Source organism: Pelodiscus sinensis, chromosome 4, assembly GCF_052426305.1.
Source record: "Pelodiscus sinensis isolate ZL-2025 chromosome 4, ASM5242630v1, whole genome shotgun sequence".
Lineage (NCBI taxonomy): Eukaryota > Metazoa > Chordata > Testudines > Trionychidae > Pelodiscus > Pelodiscus sinensis.
In genome coordinates, this window is record NC_143055.1 from 94,653,494 (window position 1) to 94,665,863 (window position 12,370).

Consider the following 12,370-nt stretch of genomic DNA (forward strand, 5'->3'; position numbering starts at 1 on the left):
TCCTTCCCTGAGTCTCCACCATTGCCAAGCCCCTGCCCAGGCCCAGCGAGCAAGGTGGTTGCCTTGGGCCCTGCACCTTCAGGGCCCTGTGCTGCCTGGCCACTCGCTTGCTTGCTGCCCTGGCTGGGAGCCACCCAGATGCGTAGCATAGTCAACCGCAGTGTGCCGCTTTGGGCCTGCTAACTCTTTGGCCAGGCCTGTCCCTGCCCTGACTCCCGCACCACCCACATCTCCAGCCCCCTTCCCTTAAGGACCGAAGAATTGACAGGTAAGACTTCTAGTAACAACATATATGAATACAACAGTAAGATAGAGAATAATAAATAGTTATAGGAACGTTTCTGTCAAATTATTCAAACATGAGTGCCTAAAGTGAGGTTTATAAATAAGTCGGAGCAGCAGGTAGTAAGCGCCTCTGAAAATTAGGACACATTTTTATTTGTGTGACTAAATATGGATTTCAGATCCTGTCTTTAGGAATACAGTCTGAAATGTTTGGCTCTATTTACATTAAGAGTGCATAAGAGTACATTATTCTTGTTCTTTATCCAGACCGCCTGTTGACATCAGTGGCAGCTCTGCTGGATCAGAAATATGCAGACTTAAGTTTATACCATAGCCTATAGCTCAGAATTAAGTTTGGAATTAATCCTCTACTACAGGGATTTTCAAACTCTGGGCCGCAGCTTTGTTTACCTGCACCTCTACAAGTATGGGCGATTACAGCTCCTGTTGGCCGCAGATCACTGTTCCTGGCTAATGGGAGCTGCGGGAAGAGGTGTAGACCAGGACACTGCTTTTTGCAGCGCCCATTGTCCAAGAACAGTGAACCATGACCAATGGGAGCTGTAATGTGCAGGTAAACAGCCTGTCGTGGCCGGTTAATGGCTTGCCCTTAGAAGCAGCAACTCAGAGTTTGAAAATCCTGTTCTACAGAATGACTTTGATACCAAGAGAAAGTCATGTCTTCTTTCTTGGGGTCAGAGGACAGCTTGATACAGGCCTTTGTGAGAAGAGTCAGCAAATAAAATATGAAAAAGACTCCCCAAAGACTTACCTGGATGAAAAATAGTAGAACTTTTGTGGATTTTTAAGGTAATATTTACAGACGATCACTAGCGGAAAAAGATTAATATAGTGGAAATTCATTTAAACTAGCCATTACAATTTCATTATAACACATTTGAAAGAATAATCGTTTTCCATATCTTATTAAATGTTCCTCTCACATAGCAACATTTTTATATAAACTATAAAATAATTCAACAGAAATGTTTTTTTTTTTAAATAGCTTTCTGCCCTTTATGTACATCTTGCTTGTAGGTTCTTGCATGCAATGTTTTGTTCCTTTAGAGTGGTGCTTAAGCCCTGGCATGAGACCTAGCTGGACTGTAAAACTCTCCCTCAGCAGCTTGCCTATGCTTATGCCAGTTAACCTTTCTGCAAGGGGTTCTGCGGCTTATTTGCAGAATTCAATTTTTTTCCAATTATAAAACAAACATTAAGAGAGTCTTCTTTTTACCAATTAGGTCAAAGTCCTAAAATTTTAAGACCTAAACCACATGGTTTAGAGCGAACTGATTCACAAACCATAGGTGACTTTGCTACAAGAAGAAAGGGTATGTACTATAGCACTGTATGTTGTATGGGGCTTTGTATTTATTTTTAAAAGTATGTTTTTTTAAAGGTTAAACTCTTAATAAAGCATTGTCACTTCTAATGTTGTAATCTAAAATATTGGGCATATTTTACTTGCTAATCAACGTGTGTCTCATGCAGGGGGGAAACATCCTTACATTTTGAATAGTAAAATAAAGATTTACCAGAAGTTAACATTTTTATATGGACAAGTTTTGTTCTGTTCAGTTTATAGCTACTCATATTTCAGATTTAATTTTTATTTAAAAACATGGGTATGTGATCTACCAGTATGTTGTTTGAAACAACTTCCAATCAAGAGATAACATAAATGTCATAGGTAATTAATCTGCTGTTAACCAGATGTCAAGGTGCAGCAGAAGATTGATCATATTAATACAGTGATTTCATTTACATTTTTAATGAGTATTTTGAAGGTCGGGTCTGACTGGCTCATTATAAGCAGTAACTGTGCAGGTATTGAGTACAGTCACATGGGCTAGGACAAATACATACAAATGGCAAACTTATTTTTAAGCATGCTTCATCAGATGCATTTAGGGCTTGAACCAAAGCCTATTGACATAGATAGACTGACGTGCTGATTTCAGTGGGCTTTGACTCAAGATCTTATTACATGTCTACAGTAGTTGAATTTGGGCTGTTGATTGTAGCGGCTATTCAGCCTCATGCCTTATAAAGCTTTTGAACTGTGGTGGCATCCACCCTAGCCACTCATCCAGTAGTGTGTTTGTTGCTTAGATAAATTTAGTTCTTCCACCCTAACTCACTCTGCATGGCACCTTATTCCTAAAGCAGTTCATGGAAATAAATTATTGGGATTGTTTTAAATCAATGGGACTGCCTGTTAAATAAGACATTGCTAAGCATGAATTAAGATAGCAGAACCTGGTTCATCATAAGTTACTGATGTGTGCTGATACCCACTGAGCTACATGTAGGTTTTAACTGCAGTAGAGAAAGGTTTGGTGTGAGTAAGCCCAATAATTATTTATCTGTAGCATTTCATTTTTAAAAACATATTTACTTTGAAATCTGTACCAAGGGCTGACGTTTTTAGATACCCTTTAATCCTAAAACTGTCTGAAAATAGTCCCCTATCTGTAGAGAGTAAGTTCTGCTCCCTCTTATAAGAGTACCTCTGTTAAGCAGTTGATTTTTGTCAGTCCCACAAGTGGCCACTTTTACAGGCTTCACTGCAGATTAACTAAATTTCAGTTGTCTGATGTTGGATATTGGTAAGTAGGTTGATCTGACAACAGTCAGATGGGCTGTCAACAATCCTGTGTAGCTGATATTTAATTTTGTCTGTTTTGTGAAAATAATAATAATAATAATGTATTAATCACTCATAACTGTATTTTAAATCGCAAGTATGATTAAAAACTAAGATTAATGGTTAAGAGCCTTCCTTACAAGTCTTGCAATAGAGAAATCCATTGGTGTTTGTTTGCACAGCTCAGATTACTTATTCTTAATTTCATTTTTAGTTTATGGTATGGATTTACACTGTAAATTGTGTAAAAATGACACATTTCTCAGAATCCTATCACCTGAGGTTAATGGTGGTGGAATGTTTCTTATCCTTTTCTCTCAAGTTAAGCACTACAGAAAACTAAAATACCTATGGAAGCTGGATTCTATTCTGATTCATGCCTCATCAATTTAACTAAAAATTCCAGTTAAATGCCTCGCTTTTACCTCTACCACCTTAATAATGAGGTTGCAAATGCGTGAATGCAGAACTGGGTCTTCAGAGTCTTTCTCATTGACAAAGTTGCGTGAGCCAAGAAAATATTTCAAATATAGAGTTTTCAGGGCCAGCAGTTTTTTTTAAATAAAAGGCTAGCAACCAAAACTATACCCCTAGTTTTTTACTTATGAACTGAGCCAATTTGATAAGTCATTGTGGCACAAAAAATTTAGAATCTGAGAGTGCCATTTTCAGAATAGATTCTCATGTTGATCTTCAGCTTTCAAAATTCTCAATTAGTGGAGGCATTCATTATCAACATCATTATTATTCTGGAAAGTTTATAACACAGTGGTTCAGAAACCTTTCAGAAATAAACCAAATTTCCTGAGAGGTGTATTTTGCAATTTATGTGGAAATTTTTCACTTAATGGTGACTTAAAATAAAACGAATTATATTGATTTTTATGCATTGTTAGCCTTGAAATAGCCGCTGAATTTATATTTGTTTTCAAATGTTCTGTGCTTTAAGATTGTTTGTTTGTTTGTTTATATAGTAAAACCAGCTCCACTAGAAATAAAACCTCTGCCAGAATGGGAAGAATTGCAAGCCCCCGTTAGGTCTCCTATCACCAGAAGTTTTGCACGAGAGTAAGTCTCTGTGATCTTTTCTTTTTCGGTGTTTCTAGCAGACTGATGTGTGTGTGTGTGTGTGTGTGTGTGTGTGTGCGCGCGTGCGCACACAGCCATATGTGCAAGCATGTGTTAGATGTGTACATATAATTAATATAATTTGTAAAATAAAAAGGACAGTACATAACCTGAAAACTCAATTGTGGTAAAGTTGACTATGAGTTTTAAGTTCTAATATACTTTTTTCTTTGTTTACCAGGAGTTTTAAAATATTCTAGTTTGATTGTTTGTAAAATAATTCCTGGTAATTAGCTCCTCCAGGTTTCCTATGTCTCCCAGACCGGATTCAGTTCATAGCACAACTTCCAGCAGTGACTCGCACGACAGTGAAGAGAATTATGTATCCATGAATCCAAATCTGTCCACTGAAGACCCAGTATGTAAAATCTACATCTTAACTACTCTCTTCCTGTGCAGTCCTTTTAAATCATGCAAACACAAATCCTTCTTCCAGTCGGCAAACTTTTCTTTACATTTTCTGCATCCAAACAAAAAGAAAGCTTTTTTCTTCCTATAATTTTAGCTTTGTTTTAACATTGTAGGAGTGAGAGAGTTCAGAGTAGAGTTGCTCACTAAAGAGTAAGGTTAGTATGTCTACCATATATGTTGAGAGTAAGACATCTTTGAACAGAGTGATTTAAAATACATTCTTTCTCAAGCTCTCTGTCTTCTCCTTTCTGTAATTATTGTTCCTGAGCTATGCATCAGTAAGTAATCTGTTTCAGTGGAAATAAATAATGCTAGTATTCTCAAGCTATACCAGAGGCCTTTTGAAAAAGAAATGTTGCAATTAAACATATTTGCAAGAAACATAAGAAGGAACAAAAAAGTCGTAAGACATCTCCATTAATATTTCTTCAAGTTCTTCTAAAAATATGTATGTTTATTATACTCCTTTTTTAAAAAAATAGGTATTTTATATATAAGATAAAATAATAATGATTATATTGTGTCTGTATTTCTTCAGATAGCAATTTGCTTTTAGTATAGTTATCCAAGAAATTGTTAGAAAAAGTGAACTGAATTTCATTTCACTTGCTCACATCAGATAGAGTATAGAAGTTGCTAACTGTGTGTACATTACATTAAGGTGTTCACCAAATGTATCATGAGTGATGCATGTTTTACCCAAATAGAAACAGAATTTGTAGTTGCATTTTAAAATAAAAGGTTAGTACATTCCTAAGCCAAAACAGAGTTCAGAGCACTCTTGAACTTTGGGAAAGTTCATGATATCTGTAGCCAAACTTTTCAACTTGGGCATGTAATAGCTATTTTAAGTTTTTATATTTTCCTCATCACTTATATATAAGTGCTGCTTAGATTCTTATTTAGTAGGAATTAAAATACAAATAGTAATACTTTAAAGCACTGTGCAAGCATTAACTGATCCTCACAACAGCCCTGTTAAGGAGTTACTGGTAAGTAAGCAGTGATAGGTCCCATTTTCAGATGGTGAAACTGAGACACAGTGGTTGTAAATTACCTTAAGCTATGCAGCAAATTAATTGCAGAATCAGAATTAGAAATCAGGCATTTCTTTTTCCTGATCTGTGTTCAGGTCACTAGACCAAGATGCTGCTTAAGAAATTTAATTTTAAACTTAAACAAATGCATTTAATTTCATAGCTAGAGGATGGTCCATTGCTCATAAAATTTTCTATCTTCATACATCTCTCATTTGTCTAGGTTTTGGTATCAAATCCTTTTTGTTCTTTTAACTATATTTTAAGACTTTGTGGGTTTGTTTTTAATGGACACATCCTGCTTTTGGAATTGAGTGAAATATAGACCCTTTTCTACATAAAGATTAATGTTTTTCACATGCCAGAAACAATGATATAGGCAATAAAACATACTTTATATATGAACTACAGTAAAGCCCTTAGAAAGATGTTCGTAAAAACTCATATGCTTAATTGAGGCATTGGTGATAATGGAATAAATTGTGTACTGGAATATTTAAAAAACAAAACTGAACAAGCCCCCACCTAAATCAACTCTTCAAGCATTGGGTTTTTTTCCCCAGTGATTTTTGAGATGGCTATAAAGTATTAGGTTTATAAAATGCACTGATATTATATAAAATTTTGGAAATTTTTCATTGATTCAGCTACAACTTAAAAAGGGTTCATAATTTTCTCATCCTTTTCTGTCATTGACTTTAATATATCTTATTCCCACATGTCATACTTCTGTTTAATTTAGTTAAATAAACAATATTCAGCATTTCCTTTCAAGTTGCTGTCAGCCTTACCCTGTCTTTCCTTCTGCCTGCTCTTCTTTTTTTGCTGACTGCTGCCCTCTGTCTTCCTTTTTTTTTCTTTATCTTTTAGAGAAGAGTCCTTCTATTGTACTGTTCCTATAACACCTGTTAAGAGGGAGGGATCAGGCTGGGAGAGGACAGAGGAGGTGAGGTGGTAAAATCTGGGCTAATTGAAAACAAGGTTAATGCAATATAATTTAGTTCATTTTAGGCAGTCCTGTCCAAATTTTCTAGAGCTAGAATAAACCTTTGCAGTTTTATCGACTGATTAATTCTTTTGGATTTTCAAATTAGTTACAATGATAGCTTTTGAATGAAATGCAAAGGGGTTGGGTTTTTTGGTTTTTTTGGTCAAAACTTTACTAATATTATAAGGCTGGGTTTTTATCGAATGACTATTAATTGAAATACAGTGAAATACAAAAGTTTTTATTTAAGTAATATTAAACTTGAGACACATAGTGTCAATCAGAAAATCTATACAATATGTTTAGCTAGTTTTTGTGTGTCAGAATTAGACACAATCTTTTTGGAGTGTCTATCTGAAGCTTGACTCCCCCTCCTCCCCTCCAGTCTTTTGACTCTGTGTCCCAAGATCAACATTAGTTAAACTTAATTTTTATTTTGAATATTGTTAGTTTATTAAGAATAGACTATAAACTATGCATTATTTACCACACCAGAAGATTTCCTTGTTGAATTCCCAAATCTGGACTGTTTAGATATTAGTGTTTTATAGACTAAGTAGAATATTAGAATGTTCATTGTTGCTGATTTGACTATTTTTATTATATTTTCAGATTTTGTTTGGCAGCAACAGTCTTGACGGAGGAAGTAGCCCTGTGGTAAAACCCAAAGGAGATAAACAAGTAGAATATTTAGATCTGGATCTAGATTCTGGGAAATCTACTCCACCTCGTAAGGTAAATGCAATAACTGTTAAAAAAAGACTGATCTAATGTACAAAACTGTTTTGCATGAAGAATATATGAGTTGTTGCAAATTTAAACTGGAATCTCCTACTCAGTTTAAAAAAAAAAAAAAAAAGGCAAACCAGCAACTTCACCACGTCCTCCGGGGCAAGAAAAGCTGCTCCGGGTCTCCCTGGTGTGCTGGGGGGGACTCCCCAGTACAGCAGGGAGACCCGAGCAAAGCCGCACAGGCGGCGGGACCCCGCTGCCCGTGCGGCTTTGCTCCTTTGCCCCGGAGCAAAGCCGCACAGGCGGCGGGGTCCCCTGCCTCTGCGACTTTGCTCCTGTCTCCCTGCTGTGCTGGGGGGGACTCCCCCCCCCAGCACAGCAGGGAGACCCGAGCAAAGCCGCACAGGCGGCGGGACCCCGCTACCCGTGCGGCTTTGCTCTTTTGCCCCGGAGCAAAGCCACAAAGGCGGGGGACCCCGCTGCCTGTGCGGCTTTGCTCCCGGGCAAAGGAGCAAAGCCGCACGGGCAGCAGGGTCCCGCCGCCTGTGCGGCTTTGCTCGGGTCTCCCTGCTGTGCTGGGGGGGGGGACTCCCCCCCAGCACAGCAGGGAGACAGGAGCAAAGCCGCAGAGGCGGGGGACCCCGCCGCCTGTGCGGCTTTGCTCGGGTCTCCCTGGTCTGCTGGGGGGGACTCCCCCAGCACAGCAGGGCGACAGGAGCAAAGCCGCAGAGGCGGCAGGACCTCTGCGCCTCCGCGGCTTTGCTCGGGTCTCCCTGGTCTGCTGGGGGGGAGGGGGCGCAACTAGTGCGCCGCCCCCCCCCCCCCCCCAGCAGACCAGGCTTTTGTTGCAGGACGCCTGGGATAGAGCAGCTGGGGTGCTGCCGGGTTGGTCCTGCGGGGACCTACCCGGCAGTGCCCCAGCTGTTCTGTCCCAGGAGTCCAGATTCAGCCGCTGTTGAAACTGATCAGCGGCTGATTCCAGGAAGCCGGGGGCAGAGCAACTCTGCCTAGGGCTTCCTGTAGTCAGACGCTGATCAGTTTCAGCAGCGGCTGAATCTGGAGCCAGTTTCGACTTACATACAAATTCAACTTAAGAACAAACCTATAGTCCCTATCTTGTACGTAACCCGGGGACTGCCTGTATATCTTACCTAGTCCTTCCTGCTCAGATTCTCCTGTGGCTGTCAACTCTCAGTTGTATTTTTTCAAATATCAGCAAAATTGTGAGCTATGTATACATCAGTGTTGTCTGCTGTCTTGTTACAAAATCTAAGTTTTTATCAGAAATGTCTTTCACTGTTTTATTGTTCTCAGGTATAAGTGAAAGCACATGCAGTATGTTTAGTAGAGTAGGCAGTACTCACTAAATGTAGTATTATTTTTTTTAATATTTACTACACTCATAGCTCTGTTGCAAATGAACCTGAGTTCATTTTATTGTAAATATATGTTAATTTACTGTTTTGTCACTCTCCCCTTTCCAGAAAAAAAGCAGTGGTTCAGGGAGCAGTGTGGCAGATGAAAGAGTGGATTATGTTGTGGTTGACCAACAGAAAACACTAGCATTGAAGAGTACACGAGAAGCCTGGACTGATGGGAGGCAGTCTACAGAATCTGAAACCCCAACTAAAAGTGTAAAATGAAAATTCTACTATTTCTCAAAAAACAAAAGAAGTGTCATTTATCACAATGAATGTTGATGAAATACAGAACCATAACTGCCATGGTCCTGGACTGAACAGTACTTGACAGTTCACTGGTGTGTAGCTTTTTGAATTAATAGATGGAAGTCAATGGAGGCTTAAAATACATCAAAGAAATCTAAGCAAGAAGATGTTTTAAATATATCATCAAGGAAATCTTGAGATTTAAAATTGTGCCCTGTGGTCTCTGGATAATTCATAAAATGTAAATAATGTGTAAAAATAGTATTGCTTGGCTCCCAGAAAAACCTTTTGTTCTTCATTTAACACATTTGTAGTATTACTATGTTTATGCACTTTTTTTAGTTAAAATGTTGGTTCAGGTATTTGCAGTTAATGAACTTTAATGCCGAATTCACTTTAAGAATTTTCTCTTACACTACTATACATTACAATACTAGGTTAATTAAGCTACTTGTCAATACGGATATTAATGTTTGAACTACATTTTAACTACTTACAAATGATTTAGTAGAAGTAGTGTCACAATTTAATAATGTACTTGAAATGTCAACAGATAAACTTTAGTTAAATACTGTTTTATATTTAATACATGCAAAGAATATTTGGAAGTCTACAGGTTACCTTCCTAACAAAAATTGCTGTGAGTTGATAATAATGAACTATATTGATTTTAGGATCTAGTATTCTGGCTTAAACATTAGTTATTAGTGGTGAATGTCTGTTGTATTTTATTAATGACAGTGTTCTGTATTGATTGGGTGAAGATTCTGCAGGGTGGGATCTTACACTTTTAAAGATTGAACAATTAATTATCAAGTAAACCTGCAGACCAGTGATGGCATGCAGTAATGTTGTGATCTCACACTTATTAACAAGTAGTAACCTAGATATTATTTACAGGAGGTAGAATATATAAATAATCAGGTACGTACCAAGCACCGCTGTGCTAATACACTGATCAGGTATAGACAACGAATTTAATTTTATATTTCTTAGAAGTCCTAATGTTGGTTTTCATTTTGAAATTAATGGGACAGTTTGACATTCATTGTTTGTAGTACTAGCACGATACTGTGATTTTTGAATTAGATAGAACTCAAATGGAAATACTATGTTTAGACACGATAGTGCCCTTCCTAAATCTTTATTTTACTTAATTTCCTGCTTGGCCTTATATTTAGATCCCTATGCAACTGATATTTAATATCTGTTTTTTTTAAATAGATACTATGCCTAAGTGATCCCTTGTTGCTTTTTCCTGGTACAGGATTTAAAGCTTTGTATACTGTGATCCTTTTCATTCACTATCCCAGGTCCAAAAACACTCTGCCTTGGTTTAGAAACATATTTTAGATGTCAGGAAGAAAATAGTTTTTCTTCAGATACATTAATGACTTAAATTTATTATGTCTGGATTGAAAATTGACTAACACCTTTTTTTACACAGATGCCTTTAAATAAATTGTCTCTTTGTCCAGACTTTTAAATGTTGAATGAGTGTATATGTGTGTTAGTCTTGTTTTCTGTCATGATAGCCTTAGTACTGTGCCTAATCTACCATAGTTTTTTTTTCCAATCTACAATATGTAAACTGTTTTATTTTTAACAAGGGTTCTTTTTAAATTAGTAATATTTTGATGCTTTCAATGTTCTTTTTTTAAATAAAAATCTAAATACAGTGCATTTTGAGGTGAATTTTAAATAAATCAAATTGTTCAATTTTGATGTGTAACCTCTGTCAAATTAAATCACAAAACAATAAAAATTAAGTTATATGGGGAAAGTACCTACATTACCAAACAGAGATTTTTCTGTGAACATGCTAGATTTTAGATATAATACAGTACTTTTAAGAACCTTAACCTAAAATATTTTTAAAAGCCAGTTGCTGATGAAAAAAACCACCAAACTGAAAAATTGGACCAAATTCCTGACTGCTGAAGCCAGCGGAAGTAATGCCATGGTTTTGAGTGAAACTATGGTCTGATTATGTCTTTAAAAATAAAGGGAACAATTATATTAGGATTACCCTAATGCAAATTACTTTCAAGGATTGATGTGTTACCGTGCATAATTATTTTTGCTGGTGAGCAAACTTTCCTGCAGATGAAGCATGTGTAAGCAAAGCATGCATTTGGTAGTCCAAGTAATATGGGGTAGTCTTATTTGGGATTCTAATTTCTAATTTTATGGATACACACTATTAAAGAAGAGACGGTGGGAGCTAATTCACATCTCATACCAATCCCACGCAAGTGTTCAGAACTTCACTGGAGTTATTTCAGTTTTAAACTGGTTTTAGTGGAGAATCAGACCTTTTATTTATCCTGAACAATAAATGTGGTGCTTTTCAAAGGGCTATTATGAAGGGGGTTCAGGGCCAAATTATACCCTCGTATGGAAATACACATTGAGGAGGCCTCAAACACTGGGTTGAAATTCAGAGTTTTCTTTCAATTCTCTTGACGGGTGGGAGAATTCAGGGCGGGAGGAGGTGTTTATAAAAGAGCATTTCTCCCTCCCCTTTCTCCTCTCCTTCATTCCCTGACAGTGTGGCCCCGTCGGGATTTGCCACTGTCATATATACATTTTTAACTCCAGTATTCTTCTTAGCAGACAAGTAGCAATTGAAAAATTTCTGTGATTCTTTTCACCATTTTAGTGCTTTAGGGCCATTTATTTTTTAACCTGGGTTTCCTAAATTTGGGCACCCATATCAATATTTAAATACCTAAAATAAATGATTTTTCAGAAGTTCTGAGCACCTCTGATTCCTTTTGGCTTCAATGCTTAATTTCAGGTACACAAAGTTGAAAATGTCAGCCCTCTTTGACTAGACAAAAGGCATACTTTGTGGTGCACTTACATTCTCACTTGAGTTACAGCTCCCATTACATTAAACTTTTTCATTCAAGAACATCCATGATCTAAGTTTCGATGAGCAGAATTTGAGTATTTATCGTTTTTCTTTCGAAAAACAATCAAGGACCAGCTTCAGACTCTGCACATAGCATGGATATAAGGCTTTTCAAACAATATTGTTGTGGTTTTCTTGGCTGTTCTGTATTTTAATATATTTTTTATATTAATTTTTGGTATGACATTATTGTCAGCTTGTACTGCCTCAAGGATGTTGAAAGTAAGGGTGGTACTGTATTGTGTACTTTGTTTCTAATAACATAACTAAAGTAGGATTGTATGCTGCCTGTTAGTTGTCACGCTCATCTGTTCTGCTGCTGTGAATCTGACTTTTTTATATCTGTTGAATTTTAAATTTAGAGGAAGCAGAGGAAAAGTTAGAATAATGGCCTATTGTGTTTTTTGGTTATTAACTTTATACAGGTACTCAGGTATTATAGTAATAGGTGCTATTTTAAGGACCTCAATAGGTATGAATGCAATAGAAGTTTGTCTTGGTTATGTGTTAAGATTTTTTAAAGGAACAGGTAAGCTTCAACTTGCTTTGTTGCTA

General features: G+C 37.1%; 1 protein-coding gene across 7 annotated transcripts in view; it reads left to right on the top strand.

Moving 5' to 3' along the window:
• GAB1 (GRB2 associated binding protein 1) overlaps positions 1-10,579 on the top strand; it is a 131,758-nt gene extending 121,179 nt beyond the window's left edge. For 3 of the 7 annotated variants that reach the window (XM_025189015.3, XM_006131771.3, XM_089777995.1), the window contains 5 exons: positions 1,530-1,619; positions 3,910-4,003; positions 4,298-4,421; positions 7,112-7,234; positions 8,716-10,579. In XM_025189015.3, coding sequence (XP_025044800.1) covers positions 1,530-1,619; positions 3,910-4,003; positions 4,298-4,421; positions 7,112-7,234; positions 8,716-8,874 — 590 coding nt within the window. In that variant the 3' untranslated portion in view covers positions 8,875-10,579. Of the gene's footprint in view, positions 1-1,529; positions 1,620-3,909; positions 4,004-4,297; positions 4,422-6,381; positions 6,458-7,111; positions 7,235-8,715 lie in introns of all 7 variants that reach the window. The other 4 variants (XM_025189016.3, XM_006131772.3, XM_075929893.2 and 1 more) reach the window with 3 other exon arrangements.
• The last annotated feature ends 1,791 nt before the right edge of the window (positions 10,580-12,370 follow it).